Genomic DNA, 27,130 nt, shown 5'->3' with positions numbered 1-27,130 from the left:
AGGCTTCTTTCAACCCCGCCTTGCCTGCCATTCAAGTTTCGAATCTTCCCAGTACTGGTTAAAGCTTCACTTTGACCCGCCTCCATCACTCACCTGATTAGATGTTTATGAGTCAGAAGGCGGGGTCATGAGGGTGTCGAGATATTATTGGTTGACCTGTACACCTATCAGCAGTGCACCGCCCTCCGCTTCAGAAAGCTCGCTCTTTAATGGCTCCTCTCCTCGTCCATCTTCAGAGTTTCCCTCTCTATATTGGTCTGGGGCCCCGCCTGTCCAGTCCCTCGCTCGTACTCGTTGGTGAGAGCGCCGGAAGAGGCCCGCCTTTCTCCAGAGGATTGGCGGATTAGTGCGCACATCGCCCACCCTTGATGGTAGGCGGGTAATCGTGCTATTGGCTGGGGCCCCCGCCCCAGGACGAGAGGAGGAGGAGGGGCAGGAGGGTTTGGTTGAGCTGCAGCTGTTTGTCTGTTCGACACAGGCTTGGGCCCGACGGGGGAGACGGAGCCCCAGGTACCGGACTGATGGAGCCTACAAGGGCAGGGGCGGAGGCGCCCGGGAGAGGAGAGCAGCCTGGCCTGAGAGCAGAGGCGGGTCTGGGCCTCAGCGAGGGGTCAGAGTGGCCCACTGGAGAGGGGAGCAGGGGGCCGGACCCCGGCAGGCCTAATGGGGGCGCTGAGGAGGGGGTCGGGCGGGCTGGGAGCCCGAAGTTGGTGAGGCCTGGAGGCGGCCGGGTTCTGTTGGCGGGCCAGGGGCCAGCGCGGGAGGCCCCGGGCTGTGTGAGGGCAGAGGCAGGCCTCATATTGAGCAGCGCTGAAGAGGGAGGAGCTGGGGGAAAGGGCTGGGGCCATGGGTGAGGTAAGCCCATTTGCCGGGAGGTGAGGAGGGGTCAAACCTGACGCCCGGTCTGCGAGGGTAACCCGGTTGGGGGTCTCGAAATGACCAATTGGAAGGACCTGAGAAGGCTTCCTAGTTGGGTAAGGGGCATTCTCTTCAGGGAAAGTGACTATTATAAAAATAACTAGGGTGCCCCTGAGTTGAGCCGAGAGGGATTTGGGTTCATTGAGGGAGAACGGAGGCAAAAGACGAAAGCTTTACTAATCTAGAAGACTAGTTGGAGAAGTGGCCCCAGGGCCTGGTATCAGTTACGGGAGCTTCTGGGAATGCTCAAGGGTGGGTCGGAGGATCTGGGTCTTGGAGGACCCACTCTTTTGTTCCTCTTCGTATCGAGATGTGGTAACCTGAAGTTTTTGGGTACTCCCGGGGTAGCTAATGAAGACAAAAGTTAAAAAAAAAAAAAAAATTCTGTGGCTGTTCGCTGTTCCAGAGTCAGCCCCTGCACTTTCCCTTGGCCTGAACTGGTTTAGGGTGCAGTATCTGTTTCTTGTTACCAGTCTCAGCTGGGTTAGGGTGCAGTCCTGTGAAAGAGCTAAGAAGTTGGATTTGGGGTGTGTTTGTTTCTTTCTCGCTTAATAATCTGGTCTATGGTGGTTACTGTATCTCTGACCTAGAAGCAGGGGATCAGTGATTTTATTATCCGCACTTGAAAGGGGCTTAGAGATCCCCAGCCACAAGATCTTCTGACCATAGTTGGTGAAACTTTGTGGGACTTACACTTGGGTATTTCCCAGACAGGTAATGGTTAGGTGGAACCAAGCCTGGAAATAAGAGGTGATATCACTGAGGAACGGATTTGAGGAAGAGTGAGAAATTCCATTCCAGAAGGTTGGCATCACCCCTGTTCTTTGTCTACTTCACGAGCCCAGGTTTCTGGGCTATTAGAAAGTTGGGTCAAATGCCTCAACAGTGAGGCATTTGAGGAAGGGGGTGAGTAGAGAAAAAGAAGATGGATTACTAAAGCACAGGAGTCTGCCCTCCCCCATATATTTTTAATGGTCTGCTGACTTCTTTAGTCCCCCATAGATTGGAGTTTATTGGATTTTCCCTTATTATACTTCCTCCTTTTACACAAATGTATTTTATAACTACATTTCCTCTGAATTACAAAAGTAATATGTACATATTTTAAAATACTCAGGATGTACAGAAGTGTACAAAGTGTAAATCTTCCCATATATTCCTCTCTCATTTGTCCAAAAAGGTCAGAGACTAGAGACAGCAGATCAGACTAATCTCACTTTGCTTTGGGGATGTGCCACCAAAGGCAATTCTGTTTTCATGTTCTCACCAAACTCTGGCCTCGCATTCTTTCCAGTTTTCCCTTCTGGAATGATACTCTGTTATTTATTGTGCTCCTTTCACGCTCATTTTGTCTTCCTTCTATCAAAATCAGACAAATAGGTGTACTCTAGGTTATCCTTAAAACACACACACAGTGCCCCCTGCCCCCAGTTGTGCACTGGGTATCCTAGGAAATGCCCAAATAGATGGCCAGTACTTTTTTCTCTCTCATGGGCAGGAAAGGAACATTAGGTGAATCATTTGTTTGGGAGAATTATTGGATCTTTGCTAAAGTGAGGAATTTGAGACCTCTATCTTCTGGTTCATGGTCTGTGCATGTTCAGATTATGACTGTCCTTTCATTAACCTAAAAGATGATGATGGTTCTCCTAAAGGGCCTCTGTATCTGTCTTTCTGTAGTGATGTGAGAAAACGCTCAAGTTTCTCTGGATTTGAAATTGTTTCCTCTAAAACCTCAGTACAGTTGGGACATTTCATTCTACTACCTTATTAATTGAATTTGTCCTTACTGGCTTTAGAAGGCTCTAGTGTGCCCAGCCTTTGTACGGTGCCCCCAGAAACTTTGATTATGTACCCCAAGGAGTTTTTATTTTCCTTCTGCAAAGCCAGTCCTAGAGAAAATTGTGTGTGTGTGTATGTGTTGTTTCTATAGGCTTTGCCATTTTCTACATCCTGCTGGTATACCTGTCCCTTTCTTCTATACTTTTTTTTTTGCTTTTCCACCTTCCTATTTTTTTTAATTTTTTTTTAAGTAGGCTCCACGCCCAGCAGGGTTGAACTCACGACCCTGAGATCAAGACCTGAGCCGAGATCAAGAGTCAGACACTTAACCCACTGAGCCACCCAGGTGTCCCTCGACCTTCCTCTTAATCAAAGTCTACCTTCAAGAAACAATCTGACACAGATCTAGAGTTAAAAACTATATTTGGAGACGAGTGCTTTCCCCTTATTCTTCAAGTCATACTTGATTACAAGTTATACTTGTAACTCTTAGTTTTCCCCGGAGCAAGGATTGCTTTTCTATAGTTTGCTTGTTTGTATGCATTGATACGAATTTGACTTCTGAGGAGGCATAGGGTAGGAGAAACAAGTGTATAGACTGCTCCCTAATCCTAAAGCATTTCAGATTGGAAAGTAACCAAAGTGTTAGACGATGAACTTAAAATAAGGAAATGCAACAGCCCTCTAGGAGGAAGGATACCTTAAAACCCTACACAATACGCTCCCACTTCCCAAGAGTGTTGTAGGAAAGATTTAGTCATTGAACAGTAACTGAGCTGAGTAAGGTGCCAACCAGGTGAGCAAAGTGTATGCAGATTTCTGGGCCAGATTGTGGCTATGGTTTAGGGGCAGTGGGTACCTTTTCAGAATGTCCTCTAGCTCTGATGATTTGGGTTTTTTTTTTAACTTGTGTTTCTCAAGTTCAGGAATAGAGATAATGTCCCAAAGTTTTTGAACAATTAACATTAACTGAAAACTCAGGGAACTTTAAGCCACAGTTGCTTCAGTGTTAGGGTGGGAGGGCTGCATATTGGGTATGATTAGGCCATCTGAGCATAGTAACGGGTGACAGGAAAAGCAGTTAGCCCATGTGAGTTGCAACAGTACTTTGTGGGCTGGGTCCCAAGGGGGCCCTCCATCCAAGGGAGATCACAAAGAGGCCAGGGAGAGAATTGGTTTTCTGAAGACTATTAAAAACATTCCCAAATGGAACTGAGTGAGAAGCTATCCAGATGACACAGAAGGGGAGGAATAGATGAAGGAGGGAAGCAGGACTGCTTTAGCATTAATTAATTTAGGGAGCACTTAATGAACACCTACTAGGGACCAGGCATTGTGAGTCAAAATGACATTAAACAAAATAGTCACACTTCTTGAGCAGTTCATACTTCAGCAGAACAGACACACACAATTAACTTATATAATGTAGTAAGTGCTGTGACAGAAATACCATCTTAATACTGCAAGACCCCAGAGGAAGCAGTGATGAATTCTGCTAGGGTGAGAGGGTAATTATGCAATTTTACAGAGAAGGTGACATTTAAGCTTAGCCTTAAAAGATAAATTAGGAGTTTACTAGGCAGACAAAGTGAGGAAGGGCATTCCTAACTTTTCTAGGTCAATAATAAAGAACTTGTACTACCATGCTGATAAGAGATAAGCATGCTTTTTACCTTTTGGGGAAATATAAGGGAGAGAGTGGGGAGAAGTGGAAGGACTCTCATTTAAGACCATGACTCATTAGTTAATCTTGGATCAACACAATGAAAGAGCTGAGCCAAGTAGTAGAACTCTCAGTTCGAAATTTTAGTAATTTTGGGTTGAGAGTTGAAGGTATGTACTGGCTTTTGCCCTGTCTTCCCTAATCAGTAAATCTCTTAGATTAGGCCCAAGGTCCACAGACCCTTGTAAAAGTTACCACTCTTTCCCTATCATCTTCCATTAAATTATTTCCATTTCAACCATCCTCGCACGGTTGGTGAAGACCTTCTAGAGAGGTATAGTAATGAGAAAGTTATGTTAAAAGACTATGGAACTGGAATCCAGTTCTCAGGGAAGGCCTGGGTCTAGCTACCTTGTTTTTAGTCCCAAGGAAGTACTTATCTAAACTGAATAGAGGCAGAAACTAATCAGTCTGAACTCTTCTTTCTGCCCTGGTGTCCTTTCCAGAGTTCAATTCAGAGTTAGCATCTCCTGCTTCCTTAAGAGGTATAGTGGTGTATTAAATTAGGAGTACTTGCTAAAAGGAGATTTAGCTGTCTGTATGAGAACACCTGGCAAGTTGATTAACATTATTTGTAATAGCTGTCTGTATGGTAATACTGACAAGTTGATTAATATGTGCCTCAGTTTCCTTACCTGTAAAATACAGAGACTGAACTAGACCTCTAGACTGCCTCTTAACTGGGAAACTGATCTTACGGGGCTGACATTTGGGTATGGGCTAGACTCCAGTGGCTATATATCTGGAAGTTAGTCTCTCTTAATAGGTAATAGACTTCTAAAGGCTTCATAATGTGGTTGACATAGAGACTCAAAGATATCATGTAGAGGGGGGCCTGAAGAATAGTCTTGTTCTAGCTGGGATCAGCAAGCTAAGAAACCTTTCCTATTTATACTTTCCTGAGATGCTGGGGTGCTGCCCACACTCAAGAACTTGCCCCTTCATCCTCCACCTTGCCCCTCCCCAGTGGGCTGATGCTGTGGCCATCCCTAAGTCCTCCCTAGTTAATGGTCATTTGATAAATGTTTTTTGTAGAGCTGCACATCGAAAGGAAGTCAAATCTGATTTTTTTTCTCTTCTAAACTGAAAGGGTTGAAGGGAAGAATAACTTCCTTGTCCTTTTTTTTTTTGCCTCAGGTTTGAAGGTAATCACACCACTTGGCTGGGTGGCTGTGGCTTATTTTTTGTCTTTGAATGGATCGTTGGCCTATTGTCAACTCTTAGCAAAAAAAAAAAAATCACTAGAAATCATTTGAATTTTTTTTTAAGGTTTTACTATTTATTTGACAGAGAGAGAGCGAGCCCAAGTAGGAGGAGTGGCAGGGAGAGGGAGAGGGAGAAACAGACAGGGAGCCTGATGCGGGACTCAATCCCAGGACCCTGGGATCATGACCTGAGCCGAAGGCAGCCGCTTAACCAACTGAGCCACCCAGGTGCCCCAAATCGTTTGAATCTTATGTATATTTCACTTCTGTACCCCTGATCTTTTGAAAGCCTAGCTATTGCATAAAAAACATGATACCCTGGGCGCCTGGGTGGCTCAGTTGGTTAAGCGACTGCCTTCGGCTCAGGTCATGATCCTGGAGTCCCGGGATCGAGTCCCACATCGGGCTCCCTGCTCGGCGGGGAGTCTGTTTCTCCCTCTGACGCTCTTCCCTCTCGTGCTATCTCTCATTCTCTCTCAAATAAATAAATTAAAAAAAAAAAACAAAAACAAAAAAACATGATACCCTTATATGCATGTTGAGATTAAAGATCAAGGCACAGTGATGGGCATCCCATCAATTACTGTGAACAGGGAAGGTAAGACATATTATTGAGGTGATACACTGGGGTAGGAGGTAGTTTTTTCTTTTTTTTAAGATTTTATTTATTTATTTGACAGAGACAGCAAGAGAGGGAACACAAGCAGGGGGAATGGGAGAGGGAGAAGCAGGCTTCCTGCTGAGCAGGGAGTCCGATGCGGGGCTCGATCCCTGGACCCTGGGATCATGACCTGAGCCAAGGCAGACGCTTAATGACTGAGCCACCCAGGCACCCCAGGAGGTAGTTTTTTCTAACCCAGTAGTTCCTAATCTATGAGATCCAAGGTTGCTTAGTAGCAAAAAGTTTGCTGATTGTGTCTGGGCTCTGGCTGAATTTATTGTTGGGGGCGGGGGTGTGTGACAGAGGTTTTGCAACATGAATGTGTTTGTGACTGTTTCCTATCTCCACATTTCCCCTACTCCCTACTGTTTTCCCAGGCCTAGAGCCATGTGTCTGTCTATGAGAATTCAGTCCATTCTAACTCCCATGTTTTCTTATTGTAAAGTAGTAACATTGAGGGTTAGTGTTCTGCCCCTTGGATCACATGCTTTGATATAGATGAAAATGTGAGCAGATAATTGGGGTGCGTGGCTGATTCAGTGGGTAGAGCATGTGAGTCTTGATCTCGGGGTTGTGAGCCTAAGCCCCACCTTGGACGTAGAGATTACTTCAAAAAAAAAAAAAAAAGAAAATGTGAGTGAATAAGTCAAAGAATCTAGTAACTTTTCCTGTTGTGTATTAAGAGTATAGCATATAGGGGCGCCTGCGTGGCTCAGATGGTTAAGCGTCTGCCTTCAGCTCAGGTCATGATCCCAGGGTCCCGGGATCGAGCCCTGCATCGGGCTCCCTGCTAGGTGGGGAGCCTGCTTCTCCCTCTTCCTCTGCCTCTCTCTCTCTCTCTCTGACTCTCATGAATAAATAAATAAAACATTAAAAAAAAAAGAGTATAGCATATATATATCACCTAAAGGAAACTTGCTCAGCTTATCATCTGTAGTTTTTTTTCCTATGGTGTCATCTGTTTTCTAAAGTGTGTAGCGTTACGATGGCCTATCTTTTGTTATGAAACAATGTATATGAAGTGCCACATAAATATGTTTTAAAAAATAATTCCTCACAAATTCTGAGAAACTCTAAGAGAAAGAAATTTCTTTTTTTTTTTTTTTTTAGGATTTTATTTTTTTTTTGACAGAGACACAATGAGAGGGAACACAAGGGGAGTGGGAGAGGGAGAAGCAGGCTTCCCGAGGAGCAAGGAGCCCGACGCGGGACTCAATCCCAGGACCCTGGGATCATGACCTGAGCCGAAGGCCGACACTTAATGACTGAGCCACCCAGGTGCCCCAAGAGAAAGAAATTTCTTAAATGTACCCAGAAGTTTGTAATTGAATTAAAATTCTGTTCTTTACTACTTTTTCCTACTCCCCTCCCTCCCCAAAGATCTTTACAGATAAGGAAGCTAGGGCTCAGAAAGGCAAAGGGAATTAAGTGTCTAAGATCACAGTGGGTTACAACTGGCAAAGCAGAGAATAAAACTCAACCTTGCTTGATTCCAAAGCCCTTACTGACACCACATGGGACTGCCCCAGTCTAGTTTAGCTTCCCATTTTCATAATTGCGTCATAACTTTAGTAGCAGGGTTGGAGAATCCTCTGACCCCTGAGGAGCTATATTCAGCCCTCAGCTTCATTTCATCTAGAAGTGCTATAATAGTAACCATAGCCTACAGGCTGCACAGAAACTTGACTTTCTCCCATTTTTATTAACCCATCTTTCATTGTCAGGCCTCTCCAAAGCAGTGTTTTTTAAACTTCTTTTTTATCATGACTCATAATAAAACATTTCATATCATAATTCAGTGTGTGTACATAAAGTGAAACATTTTCACAAAATGATTCTTATATGCAGTATACTTGTTATTTTTTATTCTATTTCTTTTTTCTTTTTTTTCCCCCACATATGCTGATTATGATCCACCAAGTGATTTCAAGGTCACTGTTGGTTTACAGCTCAGTTTGAGAATGAAAAGAGCTAAAGAACTGTGACTAATGGTTAAGAACCTAATTAAGGGGCACCTGGGTAGCTCAGTTGGTTAAGCCTCCAACTTGATTGCAGCTCAGGTCATGATCTTGGGGTCGTGGGATCCTGCCTGTTTTGGGCTCCACGCTCAGTGGGGAGTCTGCTTGAGATTCTCTCTCTCCCCCTGCCTCTCCCCTCTGCTCGCAAGTGCTCTCTCTCAAATAAATAATCTAAAAAAAAAAAAACCTAATTAACTGATTCTTGCAGTACTGGTTCCCAGAATTTAGGATTTTGTGGACCAACTAATTTATTTATTTTTTAAAGATTTCATTTAGGGCACCTGAGTGGCTCAGTCGGTTGAGTGTCTGCCTTCGGCTCAGGTTGTGATCTCAGGGTCCTGGGATCTGGTCCCACAGTTTGAGAATGAAAAGAGCTAAAGAACTGTGACTGGTGGTTAAGAACCTAAATAAGGGGCACCTGGGTGGCTTAGTTGATTAAGCCTCCCACTCTTGATTTCAGCTCAAGTCATGATCTCGGGGTCATGGGATCCGGCCTGTGTTGGGCTCCCTGCTCGGTGGGAAGTCTGCTTTTTCCTCTACCCCTCTCCACTCATGCTCATGTTCTCTCTGTCTCTCTGGCAAAAATAATAAAATCTTTAAAAAAAAATAAAGATTTTATTCATTTATTTGAGAGATAGCAAGAGAGAACAGGAGCAGTGGGGAGAGGGAGAGGGAGAAGCAAGCTGCTGAGTAGGGAGCCTGATGTGGGGCTCAATCCCAGGACCCCCGGATCATGACCTGAGCTGAAGGCAGGTGCTTAACCAACTGAGCCACCCAAGCGTCCCTAATTTATTTTTTTTTAAGATTGATTGATTTATTTATTAGAAAACGAGCAGGGGGAGGGGCAGAGGGAGAAGCAGACTCCCCTGCAGAACAGGGAGCCTGACACGGGGCTCAATCCCAGGACCCTGGGACCACAAACTGAGCCAAAGGCAGACGCTTAACCAGCTGAGCTACCCAGGTACCCCTGGACCAGCTAATTTAAATTTGAGAGTTTTTGCTTTCCCATATACGGGTGTTTAGAAAGCTTACTACTGCCTATCAACACCATTATTTTTTAAAGCATTAAAAATTATTTAGAAAGCTTTTATTTTATTTTATTTTTTAAGATTTTATTTATTTGAGAGAGAGAGAATGAGAGATAGAAAGCACGAGAGGGAAGAGGGTCAGAGGGAGAAACAGACTCCCCGCCGAGCAGGGAGCCCGATGCGGGACTCGATCCCGGGACTCCAGGATCATGACCTGAGCCGAAGGCAGTCGCTTAACCAACTGAGCCACCCAGGCGCCCAAACTTTTATTTTATTTTTAAGATTTTCTTTACTTATTTAACAGAGCACAAGCAGGGGGAGCTGCAGAGGGAGAGGGAGAAGCAGGCTCCCCGCTGAGCAGGGAGCCTGATGTGGGGCTCGATCCCAGGACCCTGGGATCATGACCTGAGATGAAGGCAGACGTTCAACCGACTGAGCCACCCAGGCACCCCTAGAAAGCTTTTAAATATATTTCCTAAAAAAATTAAAAATTTATATTTCCTGTTTAAAAAAAATTGTATAGAATGAAAAAAATCTGAGCCCTTCACATACCACCCTCAATCCCACTGTCCTCAGAGGTTGAGTATGTATCCTCCTATACTGTTTTCTTTCTTTCTTTCTTTTTAAGATTTTATTTATTTATATGACAGCGAGAAAGGGCACACAAGCAGGGGGAGTGGGAGAGGAAGAAGCAGGCTTCCTGCTGAGCAGGGATCGATGTGGGGCTTGATCCCAGGACCCTGGGATCATGACCTGAGCCAAAGGCAGAGGCTTAACGACTGAGCCACCCAGGTGCCCCTCCCATACTGTTTTCTATATAGAATTTTGTTTTACAGAAATAGGATCTAACCATGTGTTTTGTTCTACAACTTTTTTTTTTTAAGATTTATTTGAGAGGGCGAGAATCTCAAGCAGGCTGCACACTGAGTTGGGAGCCCAACGCAGAGCTCGATCCCACCACCCCAAGATCACGAACCCAGCCGAAATCAATAGTCAGGCACTTAACCAACTGAGCCACCCAGGTGCCCCTCTACAACTTTTTAAAAATAGGTCTCAGAGGTTTTTTCATATGATATATATATTTACCTTTGAGAGGAAATTAATACTAAGAAAGTAAGAAGTTAGGGACGCTGCTCCCTCTGCCTGATGCTCCCCCTGCTTGTACTGTCTGTCTCTCGGACAAATAAATAAATAAAATCTTTAAAAAAAAGAATTTAGAAATCTTGTTATAAAGATATTCTTTTAAATTGGATAAATTTAGGGGCACATGGGTGGCTCAGTTGGTTAAGTGCCCAGCTCTTGATCTCAGCTCAGGTGTTGATCTCAGGGTCGTGTGTTCAAGCCCCGTGTTGGGCTCCATGCTGGGTATGGAGCCTACTTTAAAAAAAATTTTTTTTCTTGAATAAATTTAGTTTTATGAAAAACTTGCTATATCGTCTCTATTATCATTTCATCATAAATCACCAAAAACTTCATCACAAAATAGCCTATGTATATCTGGAATCTTAGGACTCACTGGCCTGAGGAATATAAAATACCCAGTAGAATCAGAGTAATTTCTTACATTCCTCTATCTTAACCCAGTCTACTTTGGGACTTTTCTGAGTTCTCACTTCTGTCTCATTCCCCTATTAACTTCCTCTTTACATTTTTGTTTTTTCTGTTTTTTTCCTCTACTTCTTATCAAGCCTACTTTTTAGGAATATATTAGTTAAAATTAAGATTGAGATATCCTTTAATATATTAAGTTGATCTTTTCTGTGAATCAGGGCCACTAAATAGCAATACTTATTTTTTAACACTATGCTAAACACATCTTTTCCTTAATCTTCATTGCTACCCTATGAGATAGGCAGTTTTTCCATTTTATAAAGGTGGAAGGCAAGGCTCTGAAGTTTTCTTGATGTCATTAGTAATGATTAGTAGCTTAATATTCACTGAGCACTTGTCAAATACTTTAAGTTATTTCTGTTACTGGGGCACCTGGGTGGCTCAGTCGTTAAGTGTCTGCCTTCGGCTCAGGTCATGATCCCAGGGTCCTGGGATCAAGCCCCACATCAGGCTCCCTGCTTGGTGGGAAGCCTGCTTCTCCCTCTCCCACTACCCCTGCTTGTGTTGCCTCTCTAGCCGTGCCTCTCTCTGTCAAATAAATAAATGAAGTCTTTAAAAAAAAATTTATTTCTGTTATTTAATTCTCACATCAGTTTTATGAAGAGAGTGCTCATAAGGCTATTATCCCATTTTACAGATGAAATGAATGCACAAACAGATTCAGTAACTTGCCCAAAGCTTCACAGCTAGTAAGCAGAACTGTAAAAATACACCCAATGAATTGGACAGTCTTTGTTCCTCTGCACTGCCTCCTGTATGATTTTTCTGCTTGTCTGTCTTTACTGTCTTTTCTAGCTTTACTAGAATTACAGATTGTTACTAGAATCAACCTTGGAGAAAGAAAAGATTAATTTGAACAAAGTACAACCCAAGTAATACTTAGGTTTTGGACAGAGGTTTTGCATGCTCTGATCATGCTAATTCCTTTGAATCTCATAGTCCCTTTCCCCTCCGAGTCAGAATGATGAAATACATTCAGGTTTGGATGATTAGACTCTCAAAGTCTCAGCCTCTGTCTCTTCCTCCACCACCAGCTTTCCAAGCCTCTCGAAAGGTAAAGATAGGTAGTTCAGTTTATTTTCATCAGATGTTTATTGCTTGAAAATTTACCCCTATGGGGCGCCTGGGTGACTCAGTCGGTTAAGCGTCTGAGTCTTGATTTCGGCTCAGGTCATGATTTCAGCGTCCTGGGATCAAGCCCCGTGTCCACCTCTGCACTCGGCACAGAGTCTGCTTAGGATTCTCTCTCCCCCTTTCCCTCTGTCCCCCACCCCCCACGCTCTGTCTCTCTAAAATAAATAAAATCTTAAAAAAAAACCCACATCATCCTCTTGAGACTCCTGCATGTGTTTAAAAGGTACACCCTCTTTCTTTGCCTCTGATATGGAGGGCTACAGCTGTTAGGCCCATTTAGTATGGAGAGTTATCTAATCCCTAGGCACCTGGAAGACAGCTGCAAGTTGAGAGTAGGTCAGGCCTACTGATTCTTCGATTTGATAGATTCTCACACTTGGAGAGGTGGCAGGAGCAAAGTGAAAGAGTGGATGCTGAATGTGGTCTGTTGTCTGTGGTCTATTTTTCTACTCACCTTTGACCAGAAATGAGAAAGGACAGATTTTCTGGCAAATAAACCATGGTTAGGGTTTCAGAAATGTCAAGAAGACTACTGGTTATATATGAAGGATACGGAACCAGAAGCTACCCCTGCTCTTAGGGAGGGGTGACTCCTCTCATACCCCTAGAGTAAATCTTTCATTTTGAAAGCTAGAAAATGATGGGGGTCAGGGGGAAGGACAGCACCAGGATACTGGGGATCTAGGGCACCTGTGGGTGCATTTGGGTGTTCTTCAGGCCAACTAAAAGTTGATTGGTTTGGTGGTGCCTGGGTGGCTCAGTCGGTTAAGCATCTGACTCTTGATTTCAGCTCAGGTCGTGATCTCAGGGTTGGGAGATGGAGCCCTCTGTCAGGCTCCGTCCTAGGCTTGGAGCCTGCTTAAGATTCTCTTTCCCTCTCCCTCTGCCCCTCTCCCCCTCTGAAAAGCGGGGGGGATGTCTCAGAAGTTGATTGGTTTGCTGTTTTTTTGAAGACCTGGGGTGGGGGGCCTGGGGTGAGCATCTGGCTTTTGGTTTCAGCTCAGGTCATGATCTCATGGGTTGTGGGATCGAACCCTGTGTGCTGCTCCAGGCTCAGTGGGGAGTCCCTCTGCCCCTCCCACTCACGTTCTTTCTCTCTCAAATAAATAAATCTTTAAAAAAAAATTGATCTGGTGGGGAATTAATGGGAAATAAACTTATTTCACACAGTTTTCAGTCTCTCCATTTCAGCTCCCTTGGCAGTTGAGGATTAGGTAGTAGGGCAAACTCCACTTCAGATGCAATTCTTTTTTTTTTTTTTTAATATATATTTATTTGAGAGAGAGAGAGGGCCTGATCCCAGCATCCTGGGATTGTGACCTGAGCCAAAGGCAGATGCTTAACCGACTGAGCCGCCCAGGCGCCCCCAGATGCAATTCTTACTGTTCCCCATTCTTTTTTTTTTTTTAAAGATTTTATTTATTTATTTGAGAGAGAGAGAGAATGAGAGAGAGAGAGCACGAGAGGGAAGAGGGTCAGCGGGAGAAGCAGACTCCCCGCTGAGCAGGGAGCCCGATGCGGGACTCGATCCCCGGACTCCAGGATCATGACCTGAGCCGAAGGCAGTTGCCCAACCAACTGAGCCACCCAGGCGCCCAACTGTTCCCCATTCTTGCCACTGAGTGTCAGCTGCCTGGGACGCTGTCAGTGGGATAACCTTTTAATGGTGGATGGTTTTATTTTATTTTATTTTACTTGTTTATTTATTTTTTTGGTGCAAAATGGTGGTTTATTAAAGCACGGGGACAGGACCCGTGGGCAGAAAGAACAGCTGCCCCAGGGTTGTGAGCGGTGGCTGATAATATACTATGGGGTTGGCGGAGGTAAGGAAAAAGGGAGGTTTCCAAAAGAACTTTCTGTGCTAAAGAAGACTCACAGAATACCGGAGGCCTTGCCATTGTTAAGGTTGTTTACCCCTCTAGTCAGGCATTACACATGAAGATAGTTGGGAACTTCCTGCAGGAACATTACACTCTGCCCACTTCAAGTATCTGTTGATGGGCTGCAAGTTATAAAAAGTCTTTAACTGTATCTACATTTCCTTCTGGAAGCTAGGTTATTGATGCTAGTATCGAATGCTTTGTTCTTGTAGATTGCTAAGACATTTGTAAACTGAGGGAGACTCTCTAAGTTAGTTTTTCCTTTAGGGCAGACAGAAGTGCCTGAGGAATGTCATATATATATATATCCCATAGGGGGGTGGGTTGTGGGGTGTCAGCTTCTGCTTTGTCCTCAGCTTGCCTTCTGTTCCCTCATCATTCCCCCCGGAACAATTTGACTCTTAAATCTTTAAGGTTGTTGAAGGTGGAAGGTCTCATCCTCTGTAATGTCTTCCTGCTGAACAGGGGCGTAGAGATGTCCCTACCTATGGGTCAATATTGGTCAGCTGGGGAATGTATAAGGGAGTTACAAAAGGGGGAGGCAGCTGAATCCAACGTGGTCAACATCGATGAATCTCCCTGAGTGGAAAGGATCATCTGTTAGCTGGAAGTTATGGCAGTGAAGAAGTCTTGACACTGGTGAGGCTGCTGGGAACTCTAAGCAAGGTATCAGGCCAACAGTTCCAAGGGGCTTTATGGCTCCAGGTTTCATAAAGTCAACCTCAGTTCCTTAAAGCTGCTTGGTCATCTGAGTCTATGCATGTCTCTCTCAAATATGACATTCCAGTCAAAGCCTTGGTAAAATAACCAATGTTTCCAGTGGTGTCCAGTTTTCCATGGAAGCTGAGTCCAGATGTAAGACTCAAAGCCCCATGTTTGGGTGCCATATGATGGGGTTCTGGGATATAGGCGAAGTTCAATGGGGTGGAGTCCGGAGCCGACGACCAAGGAAGAATTCTTGAGATGTCTTTGGTGCAAAATGGTGGTTTATTAAAGCACGGGGACGGGACCCGCGGGCAGAAGGAGCTGCTGCTGTGGTGGATGATTTTAATTAAGTCTTCCTAGGAGCAAAGAAATGAAGAGATTTATCTTTTCTCTAAAATGGATTGCAGCTGCAATGTCCCTGTGTTTAATTATACCCACTTTTTTTTTCTTGCAGGACTGTTGAAGTCTGAAGTCCCCTCCCCTTCCCCCTTCCCCCCTTTGCCGCTTTGTGGCATCCCCCTCCCTCCACCCTTTCCCATTCTGATAATCTAGCCATGACTAGCAGAAGCACAGCCAGGCCCAATGGGCAGCCCCAGGCCAGCAAAATATGCCAGTTCAAATTGGTCCTGCTGGGTGAATCTGCAGTGGGGAAGTCTAGCCTGGTATTACGTTTTGTCAAAGGGCAGTTCCATGAGTACCAAGAGAGCACTATTGGAGGTGAGTACCTCAGGGAAAGAAGAGGTTCAATGTTTAGGGAGGCTTTTGAAGGGAGATCTAGGTACCTGTCTGTGGAGCTGGACTTTTTAGCTCCTTGGAATGGAAATCCTTTGTAAAACAAAAAAACTGCCATAATGACAAAAAGTAGGTATATGTTTGCCTCCTTGCTTCCTAGAAGAAAATTAGAAAGGTTGACCATTGCACACCAAGAAAATCACTAATTTTTTAAATCTCAGTTTGTCTTCATCCCACTTTTTTCTTAATCCATTTGAAGTTCAGTTGAGTGTCATCTTGAGCAGGGTTGGTTTAGAGCAGTGATTCATAATCAAAAATGTATTTCAGAATCACTTGGGGAACATTTTCATCCTGTCATGCTTGGGCCCTACCCTAGATCTACTGATTAGTATTGGAAATAGAGTGAGATTGGTGGAGGTATAGACATGTATGTTGGGAAAAGCTCTTTAGATGATTCTGATGCACATACCTGGTAAAAGAGAGGCTAGAACTAAATACAAAAGATAAAAGGCATCTGCCTTTCCCACCTTTGCTACCTTCTACCTTCTGCTACTCCCAAAATAGGGCCCTAGTTCAGTAAAAGATCTTTTCTGAGAACTCCCATGTTACTCCTTCCCTGCTTTTACTAGTCACCTTGGAAATGTGTTCTTGGACCAGCAGAAGATTATATAAAAAAGTAATAGCCAAATAATACTGATAATGGTGGGATTTGCCATCAGGCTATAAGTCTTCTAATTAATTATTGATGTGACCTCTACCTGAAGCTTATTTTCTGTCATCATCTCTTACTCCCCTGTCTTGGTTAGAAGAGAGATGACTGGTATAAGTGTCAGTTCTTCTCCCTAACCTTCATAGTTTATGTGCCCCCATTCCTTAGGTAGAGGAACTTCTGGCAGGAAGGACTTAGCCAAGGGCAATCTTAATCCTCCTTCTAGGACCTGTACATAAGGAGGGGAATGCAAAACCTTTTCCTTAGCTCAATGACCTGGGTGGTGACTGGTCTTAGAAAATGGAAATATTGTGAAGGGGGCTGGTATTTTCCCATTGACCCTCCTACTTACAACTTCTTCCCCTCCATTCTCTCATCCATAGCGGCCTTCCTCACCCAGTCTGTTTGTCTAGATGACACAACGGTCAAGTTTGAGATCTGGGACACAGCTGGGCAGGAACGATACCATAGCTTGGCCCCCATGTACTACAGAGGTGCCCAAGCTGCCATTGTGGTTTATGACATTACTAATCAGGTAAGTGGGCTGAGAAAATTCTCTTGCTTTTATTTAGAGGAATTAAGTTAGGGGGGGAAGAGAAAGCTGGTTCTTGAAATAGCAAAATAAGAATATAAATTACACTTCCAAGTGCTGGTAAGCCTGAGGTAATGAATTACAAAGACACAAGTGGTTTCAGTGAGGGAAGCCTGCCTGGGAGAGGTGAGTTTTGAGACTGGGTTTTGAAGATGATGGACCTGGATTGGCAGTCATTCTGGCCAATTCCTCTCTTCTCATGTTTTCCTAGGAAACCTTCGCCCGAGCAAAGACATGGGTAAAGGAACTACAGCGACAGGCCAGTCCTAGCATCGTTATTGCCCTGGCGGGGAACAAAGCTGACCTGGCCAATAAGCGCATGGTGGAGTATGAAGTAAGATGGCCCAGAGAATCCCTCTGTAACACACTCCCTCTGTGCTTGGGACCTTTTTTTTTTTCTTTCATAAACCTGCCCTCTCAAAACCTCATCTGAGGACATTTATCATCTCATTCCCCAGTTCCACACCAAGTTAAATACAGCAACACTGTGACCCTAATGACAGCCAGGAGATTTTAGAGGAGACAGAAGAAAATTGCAGAGCAGAGGGGTAGGGAAATACCAGCTATGGGGGTACCGATCTGAAAACAGGAAAGAGGGAGCAGTTGAATTTGAGGTAAGGGACTATTCAAAAAGCCCCCAACCAACTCACCTTCTCCCTCATAATTAAGATTCCTGACACCTGCTTGTTGGATTAAGTTGTCTAGACCATGAGTTATCCTTGAGGGAGTTGTCACCAAAATATGAGTCCAGGACCAGCTGGCTCAGAGGGGCAGTTAAAGGGAGGGAACCTAGGATATTGCCTAGCTCTGGTGCTACATGGGAGCTCTGGTGCTACGTGGGAGTGGAAAGGCAATACTTGTTCTACCCTATATTCTGAGTACTGGTACACCCACCCCTTGCAGGAGGCCCAGGCCTATGCAGATGACAACAGCTTATTGTTTATGGAGACTTCAGCCAAGACAGCTATGAACGTGAACGATCTCTTCCTGGCAATAGGTAAGGTCAGAGCAGCCTGGGATCTTCCTGTCTTTTTCCCTGGCCTCTAGACAAGATCACTAACCCAAGTCATAAAGGTAGAGGGGAGTGTCTCCTCTTGTGAAAACTTTAGGTATGGAAATATCTTAACTTTCCATTATGACCTCAGTCCTTTGGCTGCGGCTTTAGCCCCCTCACCTTCAGTGTAGTTTACAAGTGAACCTTCCCCTCTTCAAAACGTTCTTTTAATCTCTCAGATTTCTCCCTTCCCCGTCTCTCCCCTACCCATAGTCCTTTGGAGGGATGAGTAAAATCGACCATACTTTTTTCCCTTCTCTTTTTATCTCTAGCTAAGAAGTTGCCAAAGAGTGAACCCCAGAATCTGGGGGGTGCAGCAGGCCGAAGCCGAGGCGTGGATCTCCATGAGCAGTCCCAGCAGAACAAGAGCCAGTGTTGTAGCAACTGAGGGGGTGGCTAGCAGCAAACAAGTATGGAGCTAGCACGAGAGCTAAGAAATAACCTCCACCCCCACCCCTCAGCACACAGCCCCTACGGTAACAGCACACTGAGCCCTGGCTCCCAAGGGCTGCCTCCTGACAGCTCCGTCATGGCACTTTTTAACGCTTCAGCAACCAACACCAGGCAGCTGTTGCCACTGGCCTCCTACCCCTACTGTGGGGCTTGGGGGTCAGATCCCCCAGGACTTACCTTCCAAAACAAACTTTCTTCACTTTGTATTATAGGTGCAAGACAGTGACCTACTTACCTTTCCTCCTCTTCCTCCTCCTCATTTTTTCAGAAAACATTTTTTGTCTCCTGCCCCTTCCCCTTCTGCTTTTGGTCAATCCCTGTTCTTGATCCCCTTTTCCTCCTCTCCCCAGGATGGAGAAGGTGGTGAACCCAGGAACTAAGGAAGGAGGTTTCCAGTTCAGTCACATTAAGGCTCAGAGCAGGAGGGAGTAAGGAAACAGGTCCTCTTTTTTTTTTTTTTTTTTTTTTTTGGTTGGAGTTTCTCATATTTGAAAACACTGCAGTCTCCATGAGTTGGCCTTGTGGAGGGTGTTTCTAGGTAGAGGTGAGAAAGGGAAGGCAAGCTCTCGGGGACTGGGTAGTTGTGTTGTTAGCTAACTGGGCAGAGGTGAAGAAGGTGGGAGATGCAGTGTCACCTTTGGCTGTGGAACTGTTCCAAGGCCTAATTTCCCCCTCACCCAGCCTCTTAGGTAGCTCCTCCCCCACAGTGGGGGAGACTCTGGACCCCAGAGTCCTCCAAAGAATCTTCACTGGTTGCCTGCATCTTTGGCTCTGCTGTGATCTAATTAGAGGAGGGACCAGTTTCTGATACCCATCCTCTGATTTATACATATGCATTTTTCCCTCCTCTGGCCTTTAGATGGCCTCAGCCCCAGCCACTATATTCCCCTGCAGTTTGCACTTTAATTGGTGGTAGTTCACTTGGGATACTTGTGTTATGGGGGGTTTTGATTGATTTACCTGCCCTCTCACCTTTTTAATTAAATGGAACCCAAGGTAGTATATATATGAGGTTTTGGGAGGGGCTGTAGAGAACAGGACCAGTGGCAGCTACTCAAGCCCAGTCTCCACTGCTTGCTTCCTCCAACTCTGATTCTTAACCTGTATTCTTGCCAACCTAGCTCTCGAGTATAGGTTTGCCTTTCCTGGGTGATTAACTGAGCAACTAGAGAGCAGGCTCAGGATAGCCTAGGCCATGGTGTGGGAGTGAAGAGGGGTCAGGCAAGAGGGAGGAGTTTCCTGTCCTTTCCTAAGGTTCATGTTAAATGATCCACCCATTACCATGTCTTTTCTACTTCCCTGTAAATAGGTATGATCTTTATTCCCACTGTATAGTCTCTTCTGTCCTCCACCTCCCATCAGGCCCTCTATCTTTTCTCCTTTGTTAGTATCTTCAGTTTAGTCCCTCCATCCTTATCCTCATACCCACCCCCAGCTGGTGGTTTAATCCACGTACCACTAGGGGCTAATACCACAGAGGCCTACTTGTGGCCCCCTCACACCGTAACACCTGTTCCCGTGGATAGGGGACAACTGGCACTGAAGGTCCATCACAGCTGTCTCACATCACCAGGGGACATGGGTCCTTTCTAAATCTCTGGCCACTCTTCACATCCTTCATCAGGTGTTTTAGGATGTCTTTGGGAAGCCATCAAGGCAAGAGAGAACTCTAAACTCCTTGTTCCAGCCCAGAGTTTTGGGAAAATTGGGGGAAGTAAGATAGGAAAGGTCACAGTGACCTAGGATTGGAACCTTTGTACCCTTTGGTTTACAGACTGCCTTCTGTCCCAGAGCAGCTGAAAAATCCTTGGAGCTGAGACTCTGAAGGACCCAGCTTAGGTTCTTCCACTTAAGACTCATTTCCCTTCCTTTTCCAGGGGCAGCCTTAGTTCCCGTGGCCCTGAAACACACACACATGTTCCCCTTCCTTTCCCAGCACCCACCAGCCTCCCAAAGCACTCAGTGCATCCTTACAGTGGAAGAACTGGGATAGCTCTCCTAAATTCCTTAGAAATGAAGTTTTGTTTTGTTTTGTTTTGTCTCTGTGCATCTTTCCCCATGGAACAGGAGTGAAGTGTTTCATTGCCTTGGGGCTGGGAAACCATTTCTCCAGGCTTCTTCTCCCCTCCCCAGCCCCCTCAGGAACAGGATTGGCCTTAGCTTCTGGGCCTATCTGCTGCCTTCCTTCTATTTCCTACCAGCTCTTCTGCTTTCCTTTGAGCTCTCTTGGGCTTGGGGATCTTACTTTTTATTTCCCAGGTCTTCATTTTTTTTCTGATCAGTTTTTTTTTGGGGGGGTGTCCTTTTTTTTTTCTTCTAAGAAAGCATTTGCCTTTTACCCCTTTTCTTCCTCTCCCAACATAACAATCGTGGTAACAGAATGCGACTGCTGATTTACCGATGTATTTAATGTAAGTAAAAAAGGAAAAAAAAAAAAAGAAAAGAAAAGTGTATTGGAGTGTTGCTTCTTTTTTCTTTTTCTTTTTTTTTTTTTTTTGCTATTTGATACAAGAAATTTGGAAGAAAGGGCATCCAATGTTTTATTGAATCAGAAATACACCCTCTCCTACATCTTGGTATCTCCTTATTCCCTTTAATCTTTTCTTGAATAATGACATAGCCCAATTTGGAAAATATTCCCTTTATTGCTGTTAAACTCCTATTCCTGGGCCACTAGAGAGCTCATCAAATCCGACCTAGCTTCCTTTTTAGGCCTCTTAATGAAATATATATTGGCAGGGGAGAGGGGTATCTATGGATCTCTGGGCAGGCAACGGATGAGACTGGAGGCAGAGGTGGTATTTGTGAATCCTTTGAAGTATTATGCAAAAGTTTATGTGCATTTCTCCAGCGAAAGGGTGCATTGCCTTGTTAGTATCTCAGAGGGGTCCATGTTAAAGAAGGTTAAAAAAATCATTAAATTTGTGTTTTTAATTGATCATGTGGCTTCTACCCCAACAGGAAAATTTCTCCTAGATCTCCTCTTGTTTGCTACTGTACGTGAAGCCCTTCAGTCCATCACAGTCTAAGTGGAGGTGGATAGGGGAGAATGATACAGAGAAAGATTGGGTATTGTTGCGCAAGGACAGGAAAGAGGACTGGCGTCAAACAGAGCTGGCATTGCAGTCCCATCTGCTAACTTGCCTACTGTGGCCTTGATCAAGTTACTTAGCTGCTGTCTGCCTCAGTTTCTTCTGTAAAATGAAAAAAAGTTGAGGTTTAAAGGTTAATTATGTAAAGTATGTGTGGGGCACACAAGGTGACACTGTTATTAGGGAGAAGTCTTATCCTGTGGCTTCAGACAGTCCCTAACTGATTTCTCTGTAACCTTGGGCTGAGCCTGTTTTTCAAGGCTGGTAGGATAGGTTGGGCATCACACCTCGCCAGAGATTTAATTGAACACAGCTGAGTTGGAAGTCTATTTCCAAAAACTCTAGGCCAAAATCACCTTTTACCTGTCAATTCCCTTTTCCTTCTATCTCTTAGTACTCCCTCCAAGGCTCCTTGATTCCTGGCAAAAGCTCTAGTTCACTTTAGAGCAGAAAGGGAGAAGAAATGATCTTCCAAAATTAAAGACGAAAACCTTCACTTAAAGGTTGTAGTTCAACCTTCTGAGCTCTAGGGGGCAGTGTGGACACGCTTGCCCCAGGTTCACAGCCAGCCAATAACTAAGTTTTCAGTCCCGCACCAAACAATAAAGGGTAATTGCAAACGTCGTCTTAGTGCTCTCTACTCTGAGATTATGAGAGATTATAATCCTACTTTGGGGTGTTATGTTATTGCTCTCGTTATGACCAGTGATTTTTTAATTGACTTAAGGAAAAAAATGGCTAGCTATATTATTGGTTCCATAATTTGGTAAGAAAATCAGCAAGTCCAAGGGAACTCAAAGTCTTTGAACCACTATTTAGGCTTCACTCCAGCTCTTATTGTTGGATATAAGAGAATTGAGCGCTTGACCTTGTTTTCACTAAAAGACAAACAAGGCTGTTGTAGTTGCAACACAAACTTTTGTCAAAAACAGGGTAGAGGCGGAGCTCACTGCCGGGAGAAAGACGACTGGATTTCGAGGCCTCTTCAGTGAACGCACCTTGTGTCTCAGCTGTAGGGGCAGGGTGGGGGCATCTCAAAACTTCCCACCTTCAGCCCAACCTTTGGAGTTCTCGTCACCTTCCATTGCCCGGTTCCGGACAACAGTGAGGGTCCCATTCCTTGTCGAGCGGGGATGGAAACAAAACAGCCAGCCTTAGCTCGGAGCTCCCCTCGTGGCGCCCTGCCTGCCTCAGGCTCAGGAGGCGGGCACAGCAGCTGGGAGGCGGCCCGCGGCCAGCCAATGGCTGGGGGACGAGCTGAGGCGAAAGTGGTCCTTCACTCTGGACCAACGTCACGGTGCTGGCCCCGCCCCTTTGCCAGCCGTCGTCTGGAGCCGGGCGGGTAAACCAGCGGCAGAGCGGACGCCGAACCCGGTAAGGGGGTTGGGGGGCTGGGAGAGAGAAGAGGTGGAAGAAGGGCTGGTAACCTGGGCGATGGCCGGGGCCTTGGGACCTGGGAGTGCTCCGAACCCCGTGGGTTGGAACAAGAACTGCCAGTACCGCCTCCACTCCCGCTGCCCAGCTGCTCCTGGGGGCGCGGTGCGCTGCTACGAGACACTGTTGTGCCAGCAGCTGGGCAGTGGCAGGGGACTGGGTGCTGGTGCTCTGGGGCTGGATATACCCTCCTACCTAAAGTGCCCCTGGGGAGTGAGGGGCCACTACCCGCACAAGGGGTGTGGCATCTGTTTTGGAGCCGAAGGTTGCTTCTCCCAAACCGGGGACCCTGGGCTGACCAAGTTCACCTGTAAGTCAGCCCTGCTTGCACCACTCCAGCCTGGTTATTATAAGTAGGCTGCTGGCGTCGAGGGCAGGTGGGACGGAGAGGGAGGATCTCAAGGCCCAGGGGTAAAATGCAGACTCTGCTCCTGCTCCTATTGCCCTCACCCTTGCAGTTTCCCTGCCCGCCCCCCTCTGTAGCATTTCACCAGCAATTGGGACTTTTCTCACTCTTCCCTATTTTGGCATTCCTGGGGTCAGTGATCTGCTCCGTGCTCTGAGGAAGGAACTGCTGCAGGGCAGAGTGGAAAAATTACTTCTTCCCTAGCCCATCCCCTGACACTGTGGCCATTACTTCCCAGTTTGCTGAGTTCACAGGAATGGCATAGACAAAGTAGGGGTGGGGACCCTGGATTGGGGTCCACTTCCCAGCTGGGTTCTATTTTCTTTTTCCCTAAGGTTGGTAGAGGAAAGGAGGGGACTGAAAGGCCTTCAAAGACAACGTTATTACTTGTTTGTTCCTCACAGCTACTCTGCTAGGTAGATCTCATTTCATAGATGAGACACAGTTTTGAGAGGCTTGGTATCTTGCCCAGGCAATGGGGCTGGTTAGTAGCCGGGCCGGTTTCACAAACCCAAAACAGTTCGACTCCAGAATCTGAGCTCGTTCATCCCATTAGGCTACCACTACCTTTTTCACCTTTTTTTTCCTATCCAAGTTAGTCTGCCCCTCAGTTGTCCTCTGCTGACTTTGGAAATAATAAACCAGCAGACTGGACTGTAGATATTTTGGCTTCTGTCCTTTAGGCCCTTGGCCCCAAACATTGTTCTCTGTAGTGGACAAAGTAGAGAATAGAGGATGGGAGATAGGTGGTTCTAGAAGACCAACCCCTCCCTCCAGCCCCATTCCCTTCCGTCCTGTCAGCACAGTCTCTCTGAAGTCCTTTAGGTTTTCTCTAAGGACCCATTTGGACACACACACCCACGTACACACACACACACACACACACACTCTCTCTCTCTCTCTCTCTCTCTCTCTCTCCCATCCTTTGGCCTCATTACCACAGAAAAAGTATCCTCATTTGCTGGGGAGTTCCTTGTTTACCTTCTTCCACCGGTTTCCTCAAGTTGCCCTAATATCATCCCCTTCCAGAACTCCCTATCTTGATCCTGGAATCTTTTTCCCACAGGTCTGCCACAATGCTGCGGCACAGGGCTGTCATCTCACATCTCCGACAGGCCTGCAGGTAGGCCATCAGATCCTAGAACTCGTCTCCTATCCCTTATTTCCCACCCCCAGTATCTTTATGTTGTTTTATCTACCAGATAAGATAGTTGAGATGGTGACTACCAGGGAGGAAAGGGAAAACCATAACTCACCCATTTGCCCCACCCATCCCTGGACAAACAAAGTCCTAACTGAAGGAACCAGTGGCCAACCTGGTAAACCCCAGGCCTTCACTGTCTCATATGATCGGAACTGTACTACTAAGAAGACCTCTCTCTCTTTCAGCTTCCAGTCAGTCCCCTCAAGGCTCTGCATTCGGGCCTGCTCTACAAATGATTCACTTCAACCCCAGTGCCCCCGCCTTGCCTTCTCTGGTGATAACTCCAGCCCTAGGGGATGGAGAGTCATGGGGACTCTGCTAGGCCTTGGTACAGTATTGGCCTATCATGACCACCGGTGCAGGGTAAGTGGGGAAGGAAGGGACTTCACTGTCAGAACAGAGGGGCCCTACTAAGCTCCCCAACCAACCCAGGCTATTAACACACAGTCCATGGTGATACTGTCTTCCTGCAGAGTAAAGATGGAGTCTGCTACCTCTCTTTCACAGTGGCCATGACTTTATGGGTTGGGTCAGGGTGAACTAGAGTGATTCCTTCTTACTATTTATGTTTCTTTTTGCCTTACCCCTGCCCTGCCTGCAGGCTGCTGAGAAGTCACCACACATATACACGAGAGAGGAAGTGAGATCTCACAGCAGCCCTGAGACTAGGATCTGGGTGACTCTGGGCTGTGAGGTGTTTGATGTTACAGAATTTGTGGACCTACACCCAGGAGGGGCATCAAAGCTGATGCTAGCAGCAGGGGGTCCTCTAGAGCCCTTCTGGGCCCTCTATGCCGTTCATGACCAGCCCCATGTGCGTGAGCTACTGGCTCAGTACAAGGTCGGGGAGCTGAGCCCTGAAGACAAGGCACCCTCCACTTTGCAGACCTCTGACCCTTATGCTGATGATCCTATACGTCACCCAGCCCTGAAGGTCAATAGCCAGCGCCCCTTTAATGCAGAGCCCCCCCCTGAACTGCTGACAGAAAACTATATCACACCTAACCCTATCTTCTTCACCCGGAACCATCTGCCTGTACCTAACCTGGACCCAGAAACCTATCGCCTGCATGTAGTAGGGCCACCTGGGTGTCAGTCACTGTTCCTATCCCTGGATGACTTGTACCAGTTCCCTAAGCACGAGATCACAGTCACTCTTCAGTGCGCTGGCAACCGACGCTCTGAAATGACTCGGTTCAAAGAAGTAAAAGGTCTGGCGTGGAATACAGGGGCCATTAGCACTGCATGCTGGGCTGGGGCACGCCTCTGTGATGTGTTAGCCAAGGCTGGTCACCGACTCTGTGAAACTGAGGCCCACGTGTGCTTTGAGGGACTGGACTCAGACCCCACAGGGACTGCCTACGGAGCATCCATCCCTCTGGCTCGGGCCATGGACCCTGAAGCTGAGGTCCTGTTGGCATATGAGATGAATGGGCAGCCTCTGCCTCGTGACCATGGCTTCCCTGTGCGAGTGGTGGTTCCTGGTGTGGTGGGTGCCCGCCATGTCAAATGGCTGGGCAAAGTGAGTGTGGAACCAGAGGAAAGTTACAGTCACTGGCAGCGGCGGGATTACAAAGGCTTCTCTCCATCTGTGGACTGGGACACAGTAGATTTTGACTCAGCTCCATCTATTCAGGAACTTCCAGTCCAGTCAGCCATCACAGAGCCCAAGGATGGGGAGACGGTACAATCAGGGGAGGTGACTATCAAGGGCTATGCCTGGAGTGGTGGTGGGAGGGCTGTGGTCAGGGTGGATGTGTCTCTGGATGGGGGCCTAACCTGGCAGGTGGCTGAACTGGATGGAGAGGAACAGCGCCCCCGAAAGGCCTGGGCCTGGAGGCTATGGCAGCTGCAAGCCCCTGTGCCAGCTGGGAAAAAGGAATTAAACATTGTTTGTAAAGCTGTAGATGACAGCTACAATGTGCAACCAGACACGGTGGCCCCAATCTGGAACCTGCGAGGTGTGCTCAGCAATGCCTGGCACCGTGTCCACGTCCGTGTCACCCCATGAGAAGGTGAAATGAATTACCTACTCCCAGAATCATTTTCTCAACCTCTTTCCATACCCATCCTTTTCCCTCCTTACAGAAAAACCTTTCCTTTCATCATCACTTCTTGGATGACAACCCTGTACTATGCCTTCCTAAACCACACATAGATACACACATTGCACATTTCCCAAGCAGGCACCAACTCTCCTTTGACACTATGTTATATAACTCCTGTTGTGCCTGGAGTTGAGAGCTGCTGGAGCAGGGGGCTAGAAGAGGGGGAAATTCTGTAGACAAGCACTCTTCTCTTCCTACCCCACCTCCACTTCTAATGTATATCACCATTTTATTTTGCTTTTCTTCTTGGGAGTCTTCAGATAATATGTGTGGATATGTGTAAGAAAAGTGTATGTGCAACTTTCTACTGACTTTCTGGGTTGCCAAGAGTTGTGAGGGGTGAAATCCTGCCCCTTTATGGTTCCACTTTTCTAAATACATCAATAAAGTGTTTAAGTATACAACTCTGAAAAAAGATTATGACTTTTGGGACTTCTTAAGGCTGGAGCGTGAGCATGTTGCAGGAGGGAGGTGCGCTGGTACTGGAATACGTAGTGAGATAATCCAAAACAAGGTGGGAGGAGAGAAGGGAAGCTGATGCAGGGACGTCAAGAAGTGTGACGTCCTTCTCTGAGGTCGGCCGGCATCTGTAGCGTTGCTTAGGTGACTGACCTCAGAATACCTCCAAGAGAGATTTTAAAAATTGACATTATTAAGCTCCTCCTCGCCCCTCCCCATTCC

General features: G+C 46.2%; 2 protein-coding genes and 1 long non-coding RNA gene across 4 annotated transcripts; 2 read left to right on the top strand and 1 right to left on the bottom strand.

The window, feature by feature from the left end:
• The first annotated feature begins 419 nt into the window (after positions 1-419).
• RAB5B (RAB5B, member RAS oncogene family) lies at positions 420-20,525 on the top strand. The gene is made up of 6 exons (XM_025882677.2): positions 420-510; positions 15,120-15,382; positions 16,490-16,641; positions 16,910-17,032; positions 17,602-17,695; positions 18,025-20,525. Exons 2-6 carry the CDS (start codon positions 15,220-15,222, stop codon positions 18,138-18,140), a joined length of 648 nt encoding a protein of 215 aa, XP_025738462.1. The 5' UTR covers positions 420-510; positions 15,120-15,219; the 3' UTR covers positions 18,141-20,525.
• Positions 13,704-22,494, bottom strand: LOC141374136 (uncharacterized). Its single transcript, XR_012380783.1, has 3 exons — positions 22,296-22,494; positions 21,346-21,399; positions 13,704-15,017 (listed from the first exon to the last, which is right to left on the bottom strand). It is a non-coding gene; the product is annotated as an uncharacterized lncRNA (long non-coding RNA).
• On the top strand, positions 22,492-26,864 carry SUOX (sulfite oxidase). 2 transcript variants are annotated; one of them, XM_025882676.2, is made up of 4 exons: positions 22,492-22,671; positions 24,204-24,260; positions 24,527-24,704; positions 24,943-26,864. In XM_025882676.2, the coding sequence occupies exons 2-4, from the start codon at positions 24,214-24,216 to the stop codon at positions 26,350-26,352; spliced, it is 1,635 nt and encodes a 544-aa protein (XP_025738461.1). In that variant the 5' UTR covers positions 22,492-22,671; positions 24,204-24,213; the 3' UTR covers positions 26,353-26,864. The 2 variants fall into 2 exon arrangements, with proteins under 2 accessions (XP_025738461.1, XP_073756964.1); XM_073900863.1 differs by lacking the exon at positions 22,492-22,671 and adding an exon at positions 22,717-23,041.
• The last annotated feature ends 266 nt before the right edge of the window (positions 26,865-27,130 follow it).

The sequence above is a fragment of the Callorhinus ursinus genome, unplaced genomic scaffold, assembly GCF_003265705.2.
Source record: "Callorhinus ursinus isolate GAN/ISIS: 27379988/994484 unplaced genomic scaffold, GSC_fseal_2.0 scaffold14, whole genome shotgun sequence".
Lineage (NCBI taxonomy): Eukaryota > Metazoa > Chordata > Mammalia > Carnivora > Otariidae > Callorhinus > Callorhinus ursinus.
The sequence above is the reverse complement of the archived record's forward strand: the minus strand, read 5'-3'. Positions and strand labels throughout refer to the sequence as shown.